The following is a 25,690-nucleotide window of genomic DNA, read 5'->3' as shown; positions in this document are numbered from 1 at the left end:
AGCTAGGATGGAAAGGATCAGGAAGTAGGATTCCTCTTAGGAGACAGATTTGATAATGAAGTCGAGTGAGGACGAGTTTTTTGCGATTAAAAATATAGAAGAATAAGTAGTGCTTTAGAGGAGTGGGGAAGGTACTGAGCTAGGGTTGGGGCTGTTGAGTTTGGGGAACATACAGTTGGGGTTTCCCATTGCCTTTGGGTGATGAGGGTTGGAGGTGACAGTGATACTCAGGTGGTAACTACATCCACAGAAGTGATGCAGTTAACCCAAGCAGAGTGTGAGAAGGGAAGGGAAGAGAACAAGTCCAAAGCAGAAACCCAGGGAACTGCAGGATTTAAGGAAGCACGTGGAGGAAGAACCGGCAGAGCAGAGAGGCTCTTGGGTGGATTAGTTAGGATCGGGGCAGCGTTGATTAGAGTGAGGGAACTGTTAACACCTGGAGCACAAGTAAGATGTACCACTCGATGAGCTCCAGTGTGTTTTGAATACCCTGGGAACCTTGCCATTACTCCTACATTTAGGACGTAAGGCTCCATTCATTTGTTCCTTCATTAACTGAGTATAAGACAATCCGCCGGGCATTGGGAGTAGACCTGGTTCCTATGCTTTATTCCTCACAGCTTAGCAAAGAAGACAGACATACAGCAACACCTTTGGAAACAGATGTTTTCATGGAAACCAGTAACAGTTACACAGAAGGATCAAGCCCTCAGAGCCTTATCCACCCAGAGCCTCTAAGAGATATTTATGAGTGGAGTGTTTTTACATAGGGGGTGCGTCTGTGTCCTAATCTCCCCTGAGTTCCACAGATGGCCCTGGGGCCAGTGCCTCTTCCTGGTGTCAACTCCTGGCACACGAACTGCGCTCTTCCCGGGGATGCTGCCTAACAGAGAAGCGCCACCAGTTTCTGCTGTCTGGGCGCTGGGGGTGGCCGGAGTGGTGGGGACACTCTGGACTGCCTCCCAGCCTCCTACATAAGCAGCGTAGAGACAGCCGTGTTGACTCTCAGTGGCATGATCGAACTGGTCGGAATGGGAGCTATGACCTCACCTGGTTTTCGCTGAGCACTGAAGATGTAACTGGTAGTGCATGTCAGCTCATTTGTCCATGCAAGCCGTCTGCGTCGAACCACATTCGTTACTACTGGTTCTTCTGTTTGTTTTGAAAACTCTTCGTGTTGGAGTTAGGAATCCGGTAGAAGAAGGAACACTGATTAAATGGATTCGTGGTTGTCACTTATGGAGACATCTCAGTTCAACTCAGAAAAGTTCTCCTGAGTACCTACTATGTGCAGGGCACGGGGCTGAAATGTACTGTATTTTGCAAGACTGCAGACAGCCACAGCTCTGTTGGCTGTTTACGTTGACTTTGGCAGACTGAAATTGCTTTGCTTTTTCCCTTTGCTAGCCTCCCATTATAGTTTTCTTCGGCAAACCAGATTGCAGGAGCGATTCACTTGGTGCAGTAGAAGGGTTCCTGAAAATTGTTTTTGAAAATGAATTGTTATCAAATGAATAATGTTTTCACTGTACTGGGGGATTTTTCTACGAGTAGGAAGTTCTGATGCTGAATTGTTTTGAAAGGTGAAACATTATATTCTGATTTGTCTGCTTCGTAAAGGAGAATTTTTAACCTAAAGGGAAAATAAGTCAAAATTTAATAACTTCAGGAATCTGAAACAATATCAAATCAAAACAACAACAAAAAAAACCCACCCAATTTTTAGGGCTTAGGCGTAGTGAATGCTAACAAAAAGAGCCAACGTTGTGTAGACCACATGACAGAATGTTAGCTGATCTGAAGACGTAGTCTTATTTGCAGGGCTAATAATAGCAGATATTGCCAGTGTAAAAAAAAAAAAAAAAGAATAATGAGAGAAGCAACAGAGAAAGAAGAAAAAGATTGAAGGGGTGGAGTGGGGAAGCACGGAGAAAAGGAAGGATAGCAGCAGGTGGTGGAGACACCCGAAGTGGCAGAGGAGATTACAGCCAAATGGTGAGAGTGGAAGCAAAGAGAAGAGCTGGCCAGTGGGACAGAACACAGAAGCCAGCTCTCCACGATACAGCCCCTGCCTGTGCACAGTGTCCATAGGACATCTGACTGCCTGTGGATTCAGTCATTCCTAAGGATCCCTCATATTCCTGGCCAGGTTATGTTCTAAGTGCTTTGTGGACTAACTCCTTTAAGCCTCCTAGCAACCTCTTGAGGAGTCCTCATCCCCACTTGATGGTTGAAGTAACTGAGTTACAGAGAGGCTGAACAGCTCGCCCGAGATCTGAATGTATGAGCAGAAAAGCAATTTGTGATTGGCAGGATTCTAGGATGGCAGGTTTTAACTCTCCTGATTATATGGCAAGGAGAATGTGATTTTGAAGATATTAAGTATGGTCCTTCATTAGTTGATTTTGAATGAATCAAGGTGGGGGGGGGGTCCCCAGGGTGGGCCTGACCTAATCAGGCGAGCCCATTGTAAGAGGGTCCAGGCTTTCCCTAAAGGAAGAGAATCAAAGCAAGTGATTCTTCCGCTGAACTTGAAGAAAACAACAGCCATGTTTTGAAAGTCTATGGAAGAGATCACATGGCAAGAATCAATCAGAATGGCCTTAGGAGCTGAGAGTGGTCCCTGGCCAACGACTCCCAAGGAAATGAGGAGCTCAGTCGTCAGCCTCAAGGGAATGAGTCTTGCCAGTTTGGAGGAGGATGCTGTGCTCAAGAAAGATGAATGCTCCAGCTGACATCTTGATTTCAGCCTTGAGAGCCTCTGAGTAGAAGACCCAGTTAGGCCCTGCCTGCACTTCTGTCCTGTAGAAACTGTGAGCTAGTAGATAGCTGTTGTTTTAAGCCACTAAGTCTGTGTTGATTTCTTGTGCAGCAATAGGAAACTAGGACACTAAAATTTGAGCTTCAGGATTCTGGCTGTGGAGTACACATACGTCCCCACTACTCCAGTGTGCCTTTTAGAAGTCATATCTCAAAATCATTACTGCCTGGAACTTCAGGACTGAACAGGAACCTTTGAGATCAGCCAGTCTGGGTGCCACAGGTCCTCTAGGATACCTATCGTTCCCACTTTTGGTCCAGGTCTGGCCATTGGTGATACAGAGATCAAATGGATCCCTTCTTTCCCAAGACAGCTTATCATATCCTTCAAGATAGTTTTCATGTTTCACGTAAGCCTTCTGTTTTCCAGGCATAACAACCTCATGCTTTCACAGGAGTTTCTAGTCCCGTAACAGTCACTCCTCTCCTACTGAATTTCAGGTTGCCCCTGTTTTTCTCTTAGAGTACGGCAGGGACTAAGCACAAAACGCCTGGTGTGGTCTGCTTCACATAAAATACAGCATGCCTAACACAAGCCACAGCCCAAATGTGCTGTTTCCACCAGACAGCATTAGACCACATTAGATTTTTTGGTAACCACTGTGCGGTGTTGACTCATAACACAAGCAGAGTCCACCAAAACTTTTTTCACACGCAGACCTGCTGAGGTGTGTCTTCACAGTCATGAACTTGTACATGTTTATTTTAACCCCAACACAGGCTTAACAGTCATCACTACTCTGTCTCATCAGGAATCTGGTACATATCTTCCTCGATCCTGATTATGTCATCCAACAGTATTGCTCTTCTTCCCAGCATCCCCTCAACTCTTAATTATTTGCTCAGTGCGCCATAAATATCCTTATAGGGTTATTGACAGAATTCTGGACCTGGACTGGGCCGAAGTCAGAGTCCTCTGGCACCATTTTGATGGCCCACTTCCAGCACTCGGGGCCTTCACATAGTCGCAAATCCAACTAATTGTATCATCTCCTGGCAGTCATACAACTCATAAAGGTGCCCTCAGAAACACAATGAAAGTGAGAGTGTTCACAAACACTTAGTAGCATCGGTTCAGGTTGGACATCACATGTACCGATTGTGATTTGGTCCCCCATAGATAAAGAGCATTTCCTCCCACAACCCCAATCTCTGTCGCCTTTGTTTCTACTCAGACTCCCAGGGAAAAGATAAAGATGATTTTGGGAAGGATAGTGGACCGTGGGGTGCCTAAGGGATTGAGGCTTCAGGGGAGCAGCAGATCCTAAGTGTTTTATAATGAGAAGTAGCTCTGGTGTGACAGTCAGGACACATGGAGAGATACGCAGGTATAGGCAAGGGCTGCAAGTGTGGGGAAGGGGTGGTGAGGGAAAGGAGGAGACAGGGCTGAGTATGGTCCTGCGGTTTCCACGGGGCAAAGGTAAAGGCAGGTGTCTTCTGTAATATCACCTTTCTTTCTTTCTTTCTCCTGTCCTTTTGCTCTTTCTCCACCAACCCTGCCTTACGTGAAAGGTGAGAAACAGACCTGCCTTATAAAACAGAGGGTATGGTTCTTGGCAGCACTGGGGACAGCCTGTGCTCCATGTGAGATCTTGGGATGGACGAGCTCCCATATCCACCCTAAAGAGAAGATTCTCTGATTCCATGGATTCATCAAAGAATCCTAAAGTGGATGTGAATGGGCCTGGTAGAGGTAGTCCCTGATTATAAATATACCATGATTGTCCTATCTTGGTTGATTGAAAAAACACCTTTCTCCTTCGTAAAAACGAAGGCTGCCATGGGTCTTATGGAATTCCTAGAATTCCTAAAGACCAAGAACTCCTTGGATAATTGAAAACGAAGTGCTTTAATTCTTGTGGTGACATTTTACAATGTGGCGTTCACCAGTTGTTTCTACCAGCCGGTATCCATTCACCATCTCTGATAACTATTTCTGTTTCTCTGGGGCTGTTTGGGGGAACCTCCACTTTCTGTCCATGTGTCTTTGGTGGAGTTGCCTCCACCTTCTGCTCGATGCGGGTAGGGGACCCAGGATCGGCCAGTCAGAACGTTAGCATTCTCTCATGTTTGACTCAAGCCAGTGAGATGCAGGAAGACTTTTGCCGGGATATAGGAAAAGGAAACCCTTGGTCTTTTTGGCTGGACCTTGGAACTGTCAGGTTTTGAGGCTCAAGTTGTTTCAAGCTATCTTGCTTCTAGGAGAGGAGAATCTCAAAAAGAATGGAACCACACAGGCAGCAGAGATGAAAGAGCAAAACTGGACTCGGGTGATATGAAGAGGCTGTGCTGGAGACCTAGACTATGCAGCAAGATTGCTTGGGTTTGAATTGCTCTGCCATTTACTAATGGGGTCACTCAGGACAAGTTAGTCTCTGTGCCTCAGTTTCTTCATCTATCAAGTGGGAATCATGGTAATAGCTACTCACAGAGTTGTTGTGAGATGAGGCGAGTCCTGTGAAACACTGAGAGCAGTACCCAGCATGGACCACGCAAGTGTTAGTCACCATCTGAATTCTGCGCCAAGCCATGCCTGAAATGAGACCTACCTCTGAATGTTTTGGTTCTTAGAACAATATATTCTTTGTTTTGCATTTGCCAACTTAGGCTACCTTTTCTGTCACTTAAGCCAAAGGGTTCTAACTAGGAGCTCCAGTGAAATCATATTCTTACTCGCTATTACGTTCTGTCTTCCTTAATAAAACTAAGATAAAAATAATCCAAAGTCAGATACTCCTTTTCTGACTGTTATCCAAATGGTGAGTGTGATCTGGGAACAAGTCAGTTCCTGTTCCTTCCCATCTTCTCAGTTGTGTTTGTTTGGAATTTACTTTTCAGAAATTCTTTTTTTTTTAATATTTATTTATTTATTTATGAGAGAGAGAGTAGGGGGTGGAGCAGAGGGAGAGAGAGACAAGCAGACTCTGGATGCTGAGCGGGGAGCCCCATATGGGGCTAGATCCCAGGACTGTGAGATCACGACTAGAGCCAAAATCAGGAGTCAGAGGCTCAACAGACTAAACCATCCAGGAGCCCTCTTTACAGAAATTCTTTAAAAAAATACTTCAGGTCATGATTTTCTAGGAAAACTCCGAACATTATAATTAAATTTCCTGAGCAAGCATATGTTTTATCTACTTTCTCCCAAAACTCATGCAATGTTCTAAAACGATATAATAGAAAACACTGACTTGGGGAAGAGGGTATTTGGCTGGGGCTTCGAATATAGGAAGGGGAGAAGATCAGAAAACCTGGGGCTCCAGCTTGGCCTCAGCTAGTACCTTACCGTGTGGTCTTAGATAAGCCCTTCTTCCTGGTTTCCTGGTCGGTAAAGGGTGAGATGATGCCTGAGGTCCCCTTCCCCCCACTCCCCACTTACTGACTTTGCAATATATGACTTTCTTAAGCACCTTATATACTATATTTCATTCTCTGTGCTTGAAATGATGGAAAGGAAATTAGAAAAATAATAAATCTTAATGAGGCTTCTCTGTACTTTTGTGATTACCTTAGAATTTCTAGGGTATGTCGTAAGGTTTGTCTTCTCTATTTTCCTTCTGTGTCTGAAGGGTTTTCTTTTTTTTTTTTTCTTTTTCCTACTTTCTTCTCTCTAAAACTCCCTGTGTTCTCCCTGAGTCCTCACCATCCTTAATAATCAACAAGGATCTTGGCAATGTAAGGTGAGAATTGTAGCAAAGGGCCTGGTCCTCTAGTCCGCTTCAAGTAGCAGGCAGTTCGCAGAGAGAAACAATAAGGAACCAGAATAGAAAACAAATAGTAAACTAGAGAAAATGGAGACAAAGCAAATGACTAGAATTATCTCGGGGAGCTGGGAAGAGGAAAGCCAGAATGTTATTCTTCCTTTTTCATAGAACGTGAAGCCAGGTCTGACACGTGGGGGGCACCGGTGGGTGTTTGCAGAGCGAGGGAGCGAGGAGGCGAGTGATGAATAGATGTGAGGGAACGTTTGGGTATGCGTGGACACACTTGGTCCTGCCAACTCAACTAGCCCAGGGACGGCGGAGGAAGGAAATGACAAAAGAAAACTCAAGATACCCATGTACCAATGCAAAGCAAATTGTCCACTGTAGACGTGAAAATATCCAATGCACAGAATGAGGAACAATATGACACTTGAGAAAGCTAAGAAGTTGCCTGCTAACCCGAACCAGTGCATTTGTTTTTGAAATGTGGTGCTTATTTGCAAGTAAGTATTCATTTCATGCCTCACTATTTGGCTTTTAGGTTGGACTTAATTAAAAAAGCTGTAGCATCTTTGAGTCCAATTTCCTCTTTTCACATAGCATCTGTCCCTGACAGCTTGTGTGAGGCTCGGCCACTTGTTGAGGCCGAGGCTGGAGGAGGAAATGACAGGGGAGAGGCGAGGTGGACAGACGCCTCTTGTTGGAGGTGGCACTCTCTGATTCTGCACGGCCCAGTCACGTGCTTAGGAAGCGCCTTGCTTGAAGCAAGGCAACAGATGTCTCCGAGAGGGGGATGCTGGCAGCCTCACAAAGGCCAGCATGACGGAGGGTAGGCATGAGTGCACTAACGGGAGAGCAAGGCACACACGCTTCTGCCCTCTGCTCAGAGCTGAAAAATAGGCCAAAATTGGATACAAGCAAACTGTAGAACTGAACAAAGAGAACATACTTATTTGGAATAAACATTATCTCTGGGCAGGGGCATGGTGGGAATTGGGACCCATTTCCAAACAAATACACCCTAGTGTTTTCTATATTCAAATAGATGGCATAAAAGATAAAAATCGATACTGGGGTTGACTTTGCAGATAGATACGCCCTGTTTTGTTTTGTAAAGGGTTGTTTTGTTTTGCAAAGCCTAGCTACCTGTTTATGCATTTACCTGGAGCTGTGGTTTTGAATCTGACCAAGAAACAGAAGCTTTCTCCTCTTCGATCTGTCATTCTCATCTATCAGGATAAGCCTATCAGTAAATCCAAACAAACTGGGATCTCATTTTGGAATAAGTAATTGAGTTTGTGGTAAGCAAGCTCTTACAGATGGAGCATGCACTTAATCTACTTTCTGTTTGATGTTTTAGTGTTGCTTTTAAAGCGGTTTGTTTGAAGTTCAAGGTATTAGAATTTAGTTCTTTGGGGACTTCATTCTTAATTTAAAGGAATCTTTGGAAATTGCTTAGGCCTTTATACTGGGTCTTATTCTTGAAATTACCTGGAATTTCCCTAACTGTGCTGTGCTGTTTTATAGCATAAGGCCCATCCCACCAAATATGCACGTGTTCCTGTTCACTTTCTGGGGCTTTTCTTATCTCCCCTCTGTGCCCCCACCTTCTAAAGTGCTGGCTGCACTTTGTTGCTAGACAATGCCTATTGCTTTCATGCAAAGGAAACCAACATTATGACATATCTTACTTGAAGCTTATAGTTAAAGCCTCATTCTTTGTGGTTCTGTGGGTATTAGAATCTGAGGCTGTTCCCCATTTCCTTGCCCTTGATACCTGAAGAATGTACTGGGTCTGACTGTTAGCAGATTGTCAGAGATCTGTGGAAGAAGGCCATCTCTGGGCCACATTAGGGCTTAAACACTAACATAACCACACGTCTAGAAAGCAAGCAAAGTCAGGAGCCATAGGGATGCATTTGGCCAGGCTTATGAGACTTGAGTGCCACCGTGAACAATGTTTAGTAACTTTTACTGATCCATGTCCAATTACATGATTAATAATAGGATGCTTATGAAGAATTAGAACCGTGTTGTAGAAAAATTAGAACAGTAGTAGAAAAATTAGAATTAATACTGATGAGCCAAAAAGGACAGCCTCCCTGAAAATCCTGTGTTTAGAAATAGTCACATAAATCTTTTGATGTTTATGCTTTTAATTTTTTTCTATATACGTATATACATATAAATATATATTCTCTTCTTACAAAAATATGGTCAGACCATTTATATTAATTTTATTTCAAAATCCACTGTGAGTGCATTTCTGTATCTTAAGTATTTGACATCATGTTTAATGGTTATGCATAGCTTATTTGCACTGATAGAACTTATTTTTTTAACCAGTCACCCGTTGTTAGACATTTAGGTTGATTTCAATTTTGTTTTCCTAATAAATCATGCTGTGATGATTTCATTCTTTTTTATGCCTGAATAATATTCCATTGCAGATAGATAGATAGATAGATAGATAGATAGATAGATAGATAGATATATCACTTCTTCTTTATCCATCCATCTATTGATGGACCCTTGAGCTGCTTCCATAGTTTGGCAATTGTAAATAATGCTTTAATAAACATAGGGGTGCATGTGTCCCTTTGAATTTTGTATTTTTAGGGTAAATACCAAGTAGTGCAATTCTTGGATTGTAGGGTAGTTCTAGTTTCAATTTTTTGAGGAAACTCCATACTGTTTTACACAATGGCTGCATCAATTTGCATTCCTATCAACAGTGCAAGAGGGTTCTCTTTTCCCCACATTTTTGCTAACATTTGTTGTTTCTCGTGTTTTTTATTTTAGCCATTCTGACAGGTGTGAGGTGATGTCTCATTGTAATTTTTTATTTCCATTTCCCTGATGATGAGTGATGTTGACCATCTTTTCATGTGTCTGTTGGTCGTCTGTATGTCTTCTTTAAAGAAATGTCTGTTCATATCTTTTGCCTGTGTTTAATTGGATTATTTGTTTTTGGGTGTTGAGTTAAGTTCTTTGTATATTTTGGATACTAAACCCTTTATCAAATATGCCATTTGCAAATACCTTCTCCTATTCTGTAGGTTGCCTTTTGGTTTGGTCGATTGCTTCCTTTATTCTGCTGAAACTTTTTATTTTGATATAGTCCCAATAATTTATTTTTGCTTTTATTTCCCTTGTCTCAGGAGACATATCTAGAAAACTGTTGCTATGGTCAATGTCAGAGAGATTACTGCCTGTGCTCTTTTCTAGGATTTTTATGGTTTCAGGTCTCACATTTAGGTCTTTACTCCATTTTGAGTTTATTTTTGTGTATAGTGAAAGAAAGTGGTTCAGTTTCATTCTTTTGCATGTGGCTGTCCAGTTTTCCCAACACCATTTGTTAAAAAGACTTTTTCCTATTGTACATTCATTCCTCCTTTTTTGAAGATTAACTGACTATGAAATTGTGGGTTTATTTCTGGGTTTTTGGTTCTATTCCACTGATCTATGTGCCTATTTTTATGCCAGTACCATACTGTTTTAATTACTACTGCTTCGTAATATAATTCAAGTCTGGAATTGTGATGCCTCCAGTTTTGTTCTTCTTTTTCAAGATTACTTTGACTATCTGAGGTCTTCTGTGGATCCGTATAAATTTTAGGATTTTACAGCTAAATCTTTATGCGTCTTTGTTTCTTTAATATTAAATTCCCAAAGTTTAATTATTTGGTCAAAAATTGCGGTGATTCTTATAGGAATCTGTGTTATATGCCTTTTAGGACGACAGAGAACATCTGGGTGACAAAAATGGTTGAATGCTTCTTTTTTTTTTTTTTAAAGATTTTATTTATTTATTTGACAGAGAGAGAGACAGCCAGCAAGAGAGGGAACACAAGCAGGGGGAGTGGGAGAGGAAGAAGCAGGCCCCCAGCAGGGAGCCCAATGCGGGTCTCGATCCCAGGACTCTGGGATCACGCCCTGAGCCCAAGGCAGACGTTTAACAACTGAGCCACCCAGGCGCCCCCAAAAATGGTGAATGCTTCTTAAACCAAACCTGACATAGGGAAAGAAGAGAGAGGGATCTCTGCCCTCTACTCTCTAGGAAGTTTGCTATAAATTTGAAAAGGGGAACTGGGCTCCTCATTTATTTTGGTTGTTCCAAGCCCTAAATATTATATTAAATGTGTTCAAAGTAGGCCTCAGGCATGGACATTTTTGGCACCGACAGTTTTACTGTGCTCTGTAAATGTGCGCGTTCCTTCTTTATCTGTAAGATTATCTGTAATTGTAGTTACCAGTGGCAGCAGAGGGAGAGAAAGGGCAATCCTCTTAGTTCTTCTCTGTGTTGAGTAGAGATGCATGTTTTTGATATGCTGAGGACAGTTACTGTAAAATGCCGACTAATAGTGTTTCACTGGAGAATAGAAAATACTTAGGGACGATGGAGTGCTTTGAGCAACCCTTCAATCCATCCTTTCAATCCATTTATCAAAAGAGCTTATAATGGAACTCTCATTTCAAGGGAGGTCAAACACTAATAAATATTGAGAAAAGAAAGTTAAAAGGACATCAAGTTAATATTTTACTATCCATTCTTTGATCTTAGAAAGCTTGAAATATTTTTCACACTAATTTTGTGATTTATTGGCTCATTCCTGACAATTGGCTTATTGGACCAGATACAGATGCCTTGCTTTTAACTACAGCTTCAGTTTCTACAATGCTTTATAATACCAACAGATTTTTATGTGTTTACTGGCCTCACTTATTGACATTAGCCACAGTTCTGAAATAGTCTTTGCTAGTTAAAAACTGGATAATTGTCAGTAAAAGCAGCTGAAATGTGACTGCTTTTTGGCTTAAATGTTATAATAACATCTCTTGATTTTGTGTATTCCTTTGGGTGCAAAACAATAAAATACCCTGTACTTCACTGACTCGTCCATACTCACCTGTATTCAAAATATATTCAGAATCTGACCTGTTGCTACCACTTCCGTTGCTACTACTGTGGTTTGTGGAAAAAGCCCACAGACTTCTCATCTTCATCCTGGGTTATTGCCATAACCTCCTCACTGTTGGCTGCTGTTTCCACCTTTGCCTTCCTTCTGAACCTGCATGCCAGCAGGAGCTTCCAAAATGCAGGTCAGTTCATGTCACACCCCCTCCTCACTCAGGTTCAGCACCCCAGACCCTTCTTGACCCACTCTTGTCTTCCTCTTCTACCACGAGCCCCCTGTGCAGTGCCATTGAGGAAGAGAATGGAAGTCCTGGAAGAGGATTTCCATGAGCTCCAGGCACTTATCGNCATTCCAGCCTTGGTGCCCGGCTGCCTTCTCTATTCTTCCAGGTCGTGAACTGTCTCTGTTGCCACCTAAGGTAATCCCATTCACTTGTCCACTAGAGTCTCCCTCTCCAACCACTCCCCTTCTCCCTCCAGCATCATCAATTTTCCACTCTACTGGATCCATTCCTATCAGCCTACTAACAGGCTGTTATTTCTCTCACTTAAAAAACAGGACAAAACAAAAAAGATCAATCAAACAAAAACAGCTTTTCTTTTCTTTTTTTTACTACCCTCTGGCCCGGCTTTATTTAGATATATTGACAAATGACATTGTGTAAGTTTAAGGTATAAAATGGGATGATTAAGTGATTACCCCAATAAGATTAACAGATCCATCACCTAATATACTTATCTTTGTGGGGTTTTTTTTTTGCCATGAGAACATTTAAGATCTATTCTCTTAACAAACTTCAAGTATATAATACAGTACTATGATTAGAGTTACCATGCTGTATATGTTTCCATGAGTTCAACTTTTTTTAGATTTCTTATATAAATAATATCAAGTACTTTCATTTCTCTAACTTATCTCAATTAGCATGGCTTCAAGGTTCATCCACGTTGTTGAGAATAGCAGGATTTCCTTCTTTTATGACTGAATACCACAACTTCTTTATCCATTCATCCATTGGGGGACACTTCAGTTGTTTCCATAACTTGGCTACTTTGAATAAGGCTGTAATGAATATGACATCTCTTTGAGATAATGATTTCATTTCCTTTGGATAGATACCCAGATGTTGGATTGCCGGATCATACAGCAGTTCTATTTTTTAAATTTTTTTAGGAACCTCCATCCTGTTTTCCATAGTGGCTGCACCAATTTGCATTCCCACCAACTGTCCACATCCTAGCCAACACTTGTTCTCTTATCTTTTTGATAAAACCCTTCTGACAGGTGTGGGGTGGTATCTCATTGTGGTTTTGATTTGCATTTCCCTGATGATGAGTGATATGAAGCACCTTTTCATGTACCTATCGGCCATTTGCACGCCTTCTTTGGAAAAATGTCTTTTCAGGTCCTTTGCTCATTCTTAAATCATATTATTTGCCTTTTTGCTATTGGGTTGTATGAGTTCCTTATATCAAAACAAATTGAGGAAATGCTGCCATGAAAATTTGTTTTAATATAAGGAACTCATACAACTCATTTCTCTATTCCCTTTTCAGAACACTTTGTAGTCTACACTTTCCCTCCCTTTCTCCATTGAATTCCCTGCAATCAGGCTTTTGCTCCCATCCCTCCACCTAATCCCTTCTAGTCAGAGTCGCCAACCACCTCCATAGCATAGTGGGTAGAGACAGACAATAAATGAAACAAGCAAGTCAAAGAGTAAGTCCATTCTCAGCCCTCACCTTATTTGACCTCTCAGCCACATCTGCTAATATTGATCACTCACTTCCTCCACCATGAAATATTATCTTCTAGTTGCTTCCACAATCTGCACTCTACTAATTGTCCTCTTGCTCCAGACTCCTGATTGCTGCTGCGTCTCTGCCCTAACATCTCACTACCGTCTCCTTCCCTCATTCAGCTTTAGGCATCCTGGCATCCTTAGCCGCCCCAGGTGCATTTCAGGGCTCTTGCATTGCTGTTCCTCCTGCCATAGATGCTCTTCTCGTAGATATCTGCATGAATCTCTACCCCTCTCCTCCTTCAAGTATTGGCTCACATGTCACCAGCACTACTTATGTTCTTTCCCTGCCCCTTATCTTCATAGTATAGCTCACCATCTGACTTACTCTTTGACTTGCTTGTTTCATTTATTGTCCGTCTCTACCCACTAGCCTGTGAGCTCCATGGCAGTGCAGGGTGGGGGGCTATCTAGTGTGTTCCCTACCATATCCCCAGTGCCTCGAACGGGTGCCTGGTGCATGATAGGTGTGCAGTAAATTGTTGTTGAATGAAGGAAAGAATGAATGAATGGTGAATGTCCTCGTTATTGTTAGCAGTGCACCTGGAGAAATACTACGGTAGGACCACTTCAGTATCAGACCTATAGGCATTTAAAGGATTCCTAGTTTTCTTATAGTTACATGAGTTAGGAGAAACAAGAGTGTCTTGGGAGGTGAAATGCCTTTCTTGTTTTGCCAGCCTTCCTGTGTACACAGAAACACTTCCTCAGAACTCTAAATTCCAAGTATAATCCTTAGAGTCTGTCTTGTAAGCACAAGAAAGTCCATTTTTGTGCCAAACTGAAGGACAAGGGCAGAATCAAAGAAGCAGCTGACAGTTTGCCTTAATGTGGCTCATTTTGCTTCGGAAGCATTTTAAGTGCAGGCTGAGAGTCTGCCGGAGCTGAAGAGGACCCGTCCTGCTTATCTTTGGTGCCTCCTAGCTAGGTCAAGGCCTCACAGGTGCCCAGTTGACATTACCTGTACACATCAGCACACTGCTATCCATGGGACATGCCTTGCACTATCTCCGCTCACTGCCTTTTCTCACATATCTTTTTTTCTTTCTTCCCAGATCCCTCCTCCTCTATTTCTGCTTGCTGAAGTCCTATTCCTGTCAGGGCCCAGCACACACACAGACTTATCTGTGAAGTATTTCCAGATCCTTGCCAGTCTACCTGGACTCCCCGTGTAGACCGTGCTCCTTCGAATAGCAAGCTCCAATGTACTTCATTTGAGCCGTGAACCCAGACACACGGGCATGGACACACATATACACACATATAGTCGGAACACACAGACACGCCCACAGATATATATACATACACCAAATGTAAGCACATTGAGGTCAGGGATTGCATGTTATTTTTCTGGTGTTTTTAACACCTAGAAAGTGCCTTTAGGACAGTGAAGACAATATAATTAGAACTGTAACCAAATGGACACAATCCCTTTTTTCTCAGATAAAAGTTCATTCTTAAAAATTCCCCTCCTGCTGGTTATTTTCCTTTTCCTCCTATTTTGTGTCTATTTAGACATTATAGAGAGAAAGCACTTGTGCACCACAACAAAGCCTCATACTTAATCCAGGACATAACTGTCCTTCTTGCCCAGCACTGCGCGCTTGTCCAGGTGCCCTCAGATGCGTCTATAGACAGCGGCCAATGGGGGTCGTCTCACTCTTGTTTGGCAGAGGAAGAAACAGGTTAAGCAACTTATATAAGATTGTTTCACAACACAGAGCTGGATTTCAACTTCTGCTTTTCTTTTTTTTTTTTATTTTAATGTTTTTTATTATATTATGTTAGTCCCCATACAGTACATCCCTGGTTTCTGATGTAAAGTTCGATGAGTCATTAGTTGCGTATAACACCCAGTGCACCATGCAATACGTGCCCTCCTTACTACACATCACCAGTCTATCCCATTCCCCCACCCCCCACCCCTCTGAAGCCCTCAGTCAACTTCTGCTTTTCTGCAATGCTAGTCTGAGGGTCTCAGAATAACACTGCATTTATACCACAGCAGTTCTTTATCAGAAACTACTCAACAGTAGATCTCAGGAGTCTAGAAAGGTATATAAAACCACAAGACCATCCATTGATGGTTACTGAGGCTTTTCTACCAATGTTTTCACCTGGTAGCCTAGATAAAGCCCAGAATAGTTGGCTGTTGAGCCTATTTACCCATCTCTTCATATTTGTTAGTAAGATGAGGAGAAGTGAACACCTGAGGAGCAGATTATTGACTAATGCAGATCTGGCCTCAGTGGCATTACTGCATTTGCCAGCAGAAAGGATTAGGCAAATTAACAAAGGGCCTTGAGCCAACAGGGTCTTGTGGGAGGCCTCACTGATGTCTGAGATGTAGGGCGTTGGGTCTCAGAGGAGGGAAACATGGCATGATCTTGGCTGAGCTATCCAGGGGCACCACATGCTAGAAATCATCTGTGTTGAAGAAACAAGTGCAAGGGCTGAGAAGCTTACAGCCAGGATTACTCCAAAAAGGGAAGGTTTATGTTTCGTCATCTTTTAAAAAATCTAGATATATCAAATGTGTTTTATTAAACATATGCTAAAATGCTTTATATGTAAGGATCCCCAGTGTGTTGGGTAAATAGCTTGTATGTTGCTGAGTGCTATGGGATAAAACAACAGAGAGCTGTTGGACACTCTGAAGGGAATAAAAGGTACTTCCAAGAGAGGATTTGCCTAACAGACTCTGCTAGCTTTGGCCAGGGTATTTGCATGCTACAGGGCTGGGTTCCTTTCCATTGTGTACTTTTAAAAAATGCTCCTAATGGCGTATGTGTACTCCATTGAAAAAGTGGTGGACAAAAGAGGTAAAGTGCTCTAAATCTATTTAATAGTACAGGGGCATATGGAAGCCAGATATTCAAAGAACTTCTTACGACCTGCCTTACAGGTGTGAAGAGTGACTTATAACACGTAAACACTCCTTGGGATACTTTGTCACTAGCTTGATTCTGTGTACAAAGTTACGTCAATGATAGGAGCTTGGCTGGAGGTGAGATTTGCACTTGGGAGCAAGGCAAATCTAGGCAGATACCTGTTAATGGCTCCTCTGGATTAAAAAGGAGAATCTGGGGGTGCCTGGGTGGTCAGGTGGTTGGGTGGCTGCCTTAGGCTCGGGTCATGATTCTGGAGTCCTGGCATCAAGCCCCACATCGGGCTTCCTGCTCAGCGGGGAAACTTCTCCCTCTACCCCTCCTCCTGCTCATGTTCTCTCTCTCTCTCTCTCAAATAAATTTAAAAAAATATTTTAAAAAATAAAACAAAAAATAAAAGTAAAAAAGAGAATCTGTCCTAAAGGACATTACTCGTAGTGATTTGCAGCTATTTCTATTGTCATGAGAGAACACACGCACTCTTGTGTTTCATCTGAAGTTTGGTTGATCTCGATGATCGTCATAAATCAAGACATTCCTGAGTTCATAGGTGGTGCTGTCTGGAGACTAGCAAAGGGTGCGTAGTCAGGCTGAGCTTCATTTTTGTGAATGCTTTATGTTTTTCTAGCACCTTCAGAAATTCCTGTTCACCTGATACAACGACACTGGTTTTTCCTAGATCTTTGCTTCATTTTGCTCATATGTCAAATGAGGATTGGAGATGTCACCTCTTTCAGAAGTCTTGTGATAGTAGGTAATAGATTTGGAAAGCACAACATGTCCTCTGTGTATTATTTTATTATTATTGCACATAACTCAAAACTCTGTTCATAAGAGCAATACAATTATAAAACAAGGTTACTGATACTGCTTGGTATCCCATGATCATTCCTGAACTTTTATTAGATAGGAGGAATGAGGGACTGAGATATAAACACAGATAACTGACATGGGGTAGAAAGTGATAAGCATTTTAAGAGACAAATCAGTAACTCCCCATGAGAGTACAGATAAGAGCCTGAGTTTCCAGGAAGGAGAAACAGGGAAGACAGAGAAAATAGCATGGAGTGAAGATTTGGAGGCAGGAACTCAGAGGGAACCCAGAAGGAGCAGATTTCATTACAGTCCAGGATGCATGAGAGACAAGAGCACAAGTCAGACTAGGAAAGAAGATTGGGGTCAGATTATGGAAGGTTTTCCATGTCAAGCTGAGGAGTGTAGACTTGAGAGCAGAGGCAATGGCAAATGGTGAGAGAGACTGGAGACAACACACTAAACAAAAGTCAGTGATGTCTTGAACTAGGGCATTTCAGAGAGAAAAGAGGAGAGTGAGGCCAGAAATATCCTGAAAAGGAAGAGACAGGAATTGGCCATTAATGAAATAGAAGAAACAGAGGCAAGCTGGTAAGGAGAAGGTGAGACAGTTCATTAAAGCATGTGGTGTCTCCCTGGGCCTTTGACAGTTGGCTTCTGTACGGACAATCTTGGGAAAATATTGCCCTTTTACATTCTTTCTCAGTGTTGAGTGATGCTCTTTTCTGCCTTTAAGTGTGCTCAAAAGAGCCAAAGATATAGCGTGATACTTTGAGCCAACAAAATAATATGATGAGCCCAATTGGTAAAGTTTTAAAAAAAGAAAGTGGTGATTCATTTTCCAGACTCAAAGAGTTTCTCTTTTTCAAAAAATGCCAGAACATGAAATTCTGAAGTAGATAAATTAACAGGTGATCATTTGAATAACAAAAAGTGTATTTTCCAAAAGCTTTTCTTTAGGGATTCTTTAAATAGTAAATGCCCTGCCTTTATCCATTTAAATTGATTGACTTGTAGGCATTTGATAAAACACAGGAATAAGCTCATCACATGAAGCATGATATTCCTTAGAGCTACGTTACCACATGCAGTATTTTTAAAAATCTTATTTATATATGTATGGCGTTAGCTCTAAACAAAATATTCTCAGAAATTGAATGAATATATTTTCATATTCTGTTAGTCAATTTTGGTAATTAGAGGTAAAATAAACTTAACATTAAATATATAAAGGACAGGTGTAAAATTTGGTAATTATCAAAATAATTAATTCCTGTCATTTGTATAGTCTGCAAATAGAGTCTAGAAAGTTCTTTGTCATTTTTCTTAAAAAGTTTGTGATAAGAAAAGCTTTTATGACATTAGCTCTGAAAACCCTAATAATGGCTCCCTTTTTGAATCCTAAGAAAGGTAAATTTAATTATTTTAGGTTTTTTTGGCAGTTTCTAATTTTCTTCTGTAGATTACTTTTAAAAATTACTCTCTGCTACCCAAAAGAATTGAAAGGAAGGACTTGAACAGATATTTGCACAGCCACATTCATAGCAGTGTGATTCACAGTAGCCAAAAGTGGAAACAACCCATTATCAGTGGATGAATGAATGAGCAAAATGTAACACACACACACACAGGAATATTATGCAGCCTTTACAAAGGAATGGAATTCTGATACGTGCTACAACATGGATGAACCTTAAAGACATTAGGCTAAGTGATATAAGCCCAACAGAGAAAGACAAATACTGTATGATTCCACTTATATAATTACATAGAATGGCCAAATTCATAGAGACTGAAAGTGAAAGAGTGGTTGCCGGAGGCTGGAGTGGGTGGGGAGTTCTTGTGTAATGGGCACAGAGTCTCAATTTGGGATGATGAAAAAGTTCTGGAGATGGATGGTGGTGATGGTTACATGACCGTATGAATATCCTTAATGCCTCTGAACGTGCACTTAAAAATAGTTAAGATGGTGAATTTGTTATGCGTATTTCACCAGATTTTTTTAAATGACTCTCTGCTAAACTATACTCCTGTAGCTAGCTCTCTTAGAAAAGTACAGTTGCAGTGGCCAGTTTGGAACAGGCTGGTGGCCTTACCATTGTTGTCCTCCAGCCTGATCCCCAGCCCTTCCTCAGGGCTCCTCTGGCTTTGCCCCTGTTCCCCAAGGGGAAGTGCATCTCATAAACTTCTGGTGCCACAGGGGGATATGGTAGTGCTTCACCTCCCAGCCCTCAAAGTGGCCTGCTCCAGTCTAGTAAAGTTGTCAGTTTCAATGAAAGATAGTGGAACCATAGAACCATATTTTTAAGTTTGAGTTTTTATTAATTTGTGCCTTAGAAAATTTATTTGACTTATTTGAAGAGGAAGGAGAAGATAAACCTACAGTCATGGTGATAATAAGTACTCCTTCCTATGCAGTATATTAAAACTCAAGACTGGGGCGCCTGGGTGGCTCAGTCAGTTAAGTGTCTGACTCTTGGTTTTGGCTCAGGTCATAATCTCACGATTGTGGATCAAGCCCCATGTCGGGCCCTGCACTCAGTGTGAAGTCTGCTTCAGATTCTTTCTCCCTCTCCCTCCCACTCACTCTTTCACTCTCTCTCATCAATAAATAAAATCTTAAAATAAACAAAAAACCCAACTCCAGACGATTCTCATTCGACTGCAGTCCTTTGGGATGAAGTAGGGCAAGTAGTATAGTTCATATATTGTAGGTAAGATGAGATGGGAGGAGCAAGTCTACATGACCTGCCCAAGGTCACCTGGCTAAGCTAGTGTTCACTCCCCAGGTCCAGATCTGCAGCCCTTCCCAGTGTCCTTCCAGAGCCAGGATGAGGGGAGTTCTGGGTGGGGTCTGGATCATCTGGGGCGCAGGACGCCACAGAAAGTTCAGGAGCATTTGAGAGCCTCTCAGAAGCGATCCTTCTACTGGTGCTACACTTGATCCCAACTGAATCCAATAATGGACCTCCTTTTGAGAGCAGAGCTCCAGATTGAACTCAGAACTGACAAGGCCTTCGGTCAGATGAAAGTCCTTGGCTTTCCCCAGTCTGGATCAGACACTTTGGGGCCTGTCTCTCCCACCTGTTGCAGTGCTGTTGCTCAGTGCCATTTGCAGTGGGGCAGGGTGCTTAGGGCTTATGCTAGTTCCCTAGGGCTGCCATCACAAACTATAACGGGGTGGCTTAGAACAACAAAGTGTATTCCCTCACAGTTCTGGAGGCTAGAAGCCAGAAGGTATCAGCGGGGCTGTGCTCCCTCCAAGGGCCATTGAGAAGAAAATTCCCTGCCTTTCTTCTAGTTTCTAACAGCGCCCAGCAAGCAATCCATAGCGTTCCTTGGCTTATAGCTTGCTTCACTCCAATCTCTGCCTCCATATTCCCAGGGTATGCTTCCCTGTGTGTCTCCGTGTCTCTGTTTCCTCTTCTTACAGGGACACTAGTCATTGGACTGAGAGCCCACCCTAATCCAGTATGACTTCATCTTAATTAATTATATCTGCGGACACCCTGTTTCTAGGTAATGTCACATTCTGAGGTTCCAGGTGGACGTGACTTTGGCAGCAGGGGGGACACTATTCCACCTACTACAGTGGCCAAATACGGGCTCTGGGGCCAGTGTGCTTAGAACTTTGTCCCACTCCTTTTCCAGGTCTGTCCAGGTTCTGGGGGCTTCAGCCAGTCCCCCTCATCAGGGCAGCAGGCTGTCTTCTCATTGCTGCCATGTGTTGATACTGGCATCTGTTTCTTGGTCCCTAGTCATCTATTGCTCAGAGTCCCCTTAAGGCACCTTGAGGTCTGCCTCTCTTACTTTCATGATACTCTTGACTCACTGAAGTTGTTCTTTCCAGAAGTGAAACTCGGCGGGCTCTCTAGGGCCTGTCTCCACTGATGTGCTACCTTTAGGGGTCATTCACCTGCTCTTATGATGTGTTTAGGCGTTAGGGTCCATCTGGGGCTGCCTCACTTGCCCAGGCACCCCACACACACGTCTCCACCCTGGCTCCTCCTCCTCCTTCAAACGCTACCAGGACAGGCAGGTACAATGCTCCTGGCCTCATTTTCCTTAGTTCTACCAGAGGGTTTCCTTTGCCCACTCCACTCAGGGCTCTGCCTGGAGATGGGTGGGGTTTGCGGCTGCTTCTTAGGGACCCCCATCCTCTGGCACCTTTCTACCACCCTCCGCTGGTCTATGAGCTTCCCCTAATCTGCGGGACTTGAACTGAGTCTTTGCTTACTTAATCCTCATCCTTTCCAATCTTCAGCTCATTCCAGGGCCCCAGATTTTGAAATAGAAGAGAATCCATTTCTTTGTTTTCTGCCATTATGCTGTGTCATTCCTTCTCTGTAAAGTAACAAAAGCGGTAGTCCTAGCTGACGGGACGGGCAAGGGTCACTGGCTGCACAGACAGCATACAAAACAAACACACAAAAAGCCACCGGGGTTAGTTCCTAAAAATACGCTCCTATCTCAAATATGTCAATTTCGCAGTTTCATAGAAGTTCAGGGAGAAAGTAGAGGACATAAATAGTGAACCAAACCAACTTTGCAGATGACTAAAACCTGATCCTGTGATATCCCCAGGAGGTTGATATGATATGGGCTGTAGCTGAGAGCTAAGAAACCAAAAATGACAGAGGGAGCAAGTAAAAAAACACATCCAGGGAGGCTTAGCCACGCTGTGATTTGTAGAGAGAGAGGACACCACCTAACCGAACCGCATGAAAAACTATAAAATGCAATCAAGTGAACAATCATTGTCCTGATTATTCTGCTTTGGAAATCTAAATATTCACATTTTAGTATAAAATGGACTATTTTTGTATACTACTATGTGAAAAAGGAACTATTTTATTTATTTCATTTTATTTATTTTTTAAAGATTTTATTTATTTATTTGACCGAGAGATCAGCGCAAGCAGAAGGAGCGTGCCTGCCCCTTTCCTCAAGCACAGGGAGAGTAGCTGCAACTGGACCTCTTGGAGGGTTTAATAAGTGTCCTCTGCACTTTGGGGGGCACAGTGTACTGGGACCTGACTCACCTCTAGGAAATCTAAAGGTCAGGTTGCTCAGCTTGTCACCTTGAAGGCCCATTCGGTATCAGAAATTTGTTGGGGCAAACGAGTGACTGTTTCCCATGAAGCAGATGTGAGGTGGGCTCAGAGATAGTTGTCCAGGAGAGTCACTTGGAAGGTAAAGTGAAACCAAAAGGAGGGTGGGCCTCCAGATTTCCAGTGGCCGAGGAAGGAGCGCTAAGGAACCAGCATTTAGTACAGGTGAGAGACCCCCAGTGATTTCAGGGAGGAACACATGAAATCACCCCCGGAAGAGAGTACACTTTAAATACTTGCTGGGAGCACTGGGTATTAGAGAAGACTGATGAATCACAGACCTGTACCACTGAAACATTATATGTTAATTAATTGAATTTAAATTAAAAAATAAATAAAAATAAATACTTGTTGGGAGAGCACCTAAGCCTTCTTTGAGTGGTATGAATACGAATTGAGTACGACCTTTCCCACTCCTTCTCTCCCCTCCATCCCGATCTGAAAGGGCACCTGGCAAGATGGAGGAGGACGTATAAAAGGGCAGGGGAGGGAATAGATTTCTTCCGCCTCAGGCAAGTAGCCAGAAACAGACTGAGCCCGGAAGTGGGGAAGTTCTAACTTTGAATCAAGTTCAAAGTATTTCACTGGGGTGAACATGTTAATTACTCCACTTTGAGTTTTGTTGAGCTGAGTTGCTGACAGACTTATTATCTAAAAGTAATCTGAAGACATGAGGTTTGTCCTAAATTTCTTTCAAGGCAGGGGAAGAGTTAACCTAACAGAATGCATTTAAGGGACAGAGTGAGGCAAAAATAAAGTTGTTGATAGCCCATGAATGTTACTTGTTCAAACGGTAGCTACATATATCAAGGTTTCAAAAAGATATAAAACAGCCATATCCGACATGTATTTTTGAGCCTTTACTATGTCAGGACATCCTGTTTTAGGTGCTAGGGATAGAAATGGCTTAGAAAGAATGTCCCTTTTTCTGCTGTTCATATTTTACATGCTTAAAATCATAAAAACAATTATTCTGCACCCAGCATATCAGTATGGATAGTCTCCTTTATGACAAAGATGAATTTTGTTTTTATCTGAAAACAAAATAGTTTCACAATAGTTCTGGCACTTACCCTAATTTATCACAAAGCTTGTGATTTGTTAAAAAAAATTTGCATTTGTTTAATCTTGGAGGCATGATAAAATGGAAAGTTGAGTCAATAGCTGGCTAATTTTTAGAGACCAAGTAATCAAAGCAATTGTACAGTGAGCTGTCTGGTTTGCATTGCAGAGAATGAAAAGTCTGATAAAGTTTACTTGTGTAGAAGCCATTCGGACTGCCAGAAAGTAACCTTTCAGGCCCAAATTTTATTCTTCTGGATTAGAAAGCCCATCTATGTAATAGTGATCTCTCTTGACTTGCCTTCTTTTCCCCCTTCCTTCTTCTTTTTCTATTCTTATCGCCCTCCACTCCCTCATCTCTCTTTGTCTTCTTTCTCTCTTCCACTGCTCCCCTACCCTCCACCAAACCTTTTAAAATACATATTTACTTGAATCTTATTTGTGTCTCAGATTTCGGTGTTCCATATCTAGAGTGCTCACGTCCAGTGGGCAAAATGCAGAACCAGTGTTGGGCAAGTATCTCAAGAGTGTTCCGAGTGCTGTGATTGGCCTTTGGTCCCATTGTGAGTTAGCCCTCCTTAGGACAGGCTGTGGAAGCTAGTGTGTGAGTGTTCGTTGATTTCGTCGGTAGCGCACAGCGTGAGCCAGCAAATCTGTCATCCCTAAACTAGCGGTGTCTTAAGAAGCAGATTTGATAGCACCATATTGTTTTATTGGTTTCCTGGGAGTGGGTTTCAAGCTTAAAAACTGTAGTCAATGTAAACATTTCCTGAGAAGTTAATTATAGCATCTCCTGAAAATGGAAGTCCTGGCATCATGTAAAAGAGAGGAGAATGTTCTGATTAAGTAACTTGTTTAATAAACCATAAAGGGGGTCCACAAAGCAAAACATACAGGAGGACAGTGACAGGAAGACAAAAATCCCTCCACGATGCATCACTACAGACTGAGCTGATTGCCAAGAAGGTGGGTGTGACCTCAGGGACACTGGAAGGAAAGGAGGTCCTGGGAGCTGAAAGGAGAAAGAAAGTTGTAGAGCAGGTGTGACATACACTGCAACATGCTCGTCCTGTGATAAATTCACCCTCCAAGAGGAAACGTCCAGGGAATCTGGTGTCCAAGGTGATTCTTCAAGGGTTTTGTTTATGGTTTAAATGTTGTGGCAGGCCACTTAATCCAGTATAATCGTTATGTAAGAACCGCTACAAAGTCCCTCCTGTCCCAGTAGCTTTGTTAGCATCCTTGCGGGACGGACGACATGGGAATGTAATCAGGCGGGCTCCCGTGGAATTACTCCGGGTCATTTGCATTCTGCCGAGTTGCCAGATTCCTGTCCTCTAACACAATAATGAGCATTTCCCTCCAGAGGTGTGAAGTGTGTCTAATAATTAGCCTTCTGTGTTTTAGATGTGATTGGTTATGTCCAAGCCTCTTTAGTTTAAGAATATAATTTTATTGTGATGACATTTTTAAGGGAGCAGCCCCCAAATCCCATTTTAGGGAAAACAAAAGGGGGATAACCGAGATACATCTTATCACTGTTCGTTGTTTCCCCTCCTGTTAAATCTTTTGCCCAGACCTAGGAAATCGAGATTTGAAGAGCCCAATTTTCTGTAAGTCTAATGGCTCCCAGTTCAGGATCACTTCAAATATTTTTTAGGGGTCTGCAACCTCTTTTTTTTTTTTTTGAGAGAGAGAGAGAGAAAGAGTGGTGGGGGTGCGGGGTGGGGTCTCTATCACCTGCCCCTCCTGTCACTGTAGCCTTTCCTCATGTCACTTCTTCACTCAGCTGGCTCCAACCCTTCCAGCTTTCTGTCAGTTCCACGGACTTCCTGTCTTGGCTCTTGGTTCATGCTGCTTCCTCTGCCTCGAATGTTCTAGGTCTTCCAATAGTTGACTTCTGTACACCCTTCAGGCCTTAGCATAACCTTGCCTCCTCTCTTATTCGGAATAGTCGATCACTTACAACTCCAAATCTTAGTGGTTATAAAAACTAAAATTTATTTGCCTTCAGGTCATAGCCCAATGTGGTTGGTGTGTGTGTAAATCAGAAATAAGAATGGGGACTCCCCTGTGTGCCCCATGACCACGAAGCCATTCCAGCATGTGCCCCCTCCAACCTCTTGGGCTTCTGGGAATTACCTGGTGAAAAATAAGGAACACGTGGAGGATTGTTTAGGCCAGGCCTGGAAGTGGAAAGTGTTGCTTGCACCCATTCCACACGGCCCCACCCCCTTGCAAAGGGCTGGACATGTCGTCTTCCTGCGTGCCCAGAAGGAAAATTCACCAATTGGGTGACTAACAGCCTTATTGTGCCCCTTCTCAGAGATGCCTTCTGTAGCTACCTAAGCAGGTCTGCCTTGTTAGTCTCATGATGGTACTTTCTTTACTTCCTCCAAAGCACTTTATCTTTAATAATTAATTTGCCTGTGCATTAATTGTGTTCTCTGCACAAGCCCAGAGCTGCATGAGCACAGGGATCTCCTCTGCTCGTGACCATACGCACAATACCTGGCAATGCCATGTCCTGCACAGAGTAGATTACCTATCAATTGGCAGTTCTTCAGTGTGT

General features: G+C 42.6%; 1 protein-coding gene across 3 annotated transcripts in view; it reads left to right on the top strand.

Moving 5' to 3' along the window:
• Positions 1-25,690, top strand: part of CHN2 (chimerin 2) — a 282,816-nt gene that overhangs the window by 78,271 nt on the left and 178,855 nt on the right. Inside the window, exon 1 of one of the 3 annotated variants that reach the window (XM_040644134.1) lies at positions 6,923-7,027. The exons of the other annotated variants lie outside the window; for them this stretch is intronic. Within the exon in view, the coding sequence (XP_040500068.1) occupies positions 7,009-7,027 (19 nt within the window). The 5' untranslated portion in view covers positions 6,923-7,008. Of the gene's footprint in view, positions 1-6,922; positions 7,028-25,690 lie in introns of those variants that run through there. 3 annotated transcript variants of the gene reach the window in all.

This window comes from Ursus maritimus, unplaced genomic scaffold, assembly GCF_017311325.1.
Source record: "Ursus maritimus isolate PB19 unplaced genomic scaffold, ASM1731132v1 scaffold_3, whole genome shotgun sequence".
Classification (NCBI taxonomy): domain Eukaryota; kingdom Metazoa; phylum Chordata; class Mammalia; order Carnivora; family Ursidae; genus Ursus; species Ursus maritimus.
Note: the sequence above shows the minus strand (reverse complement) of the source record. Positions and strands in the feature narration are given on the sequence as shown.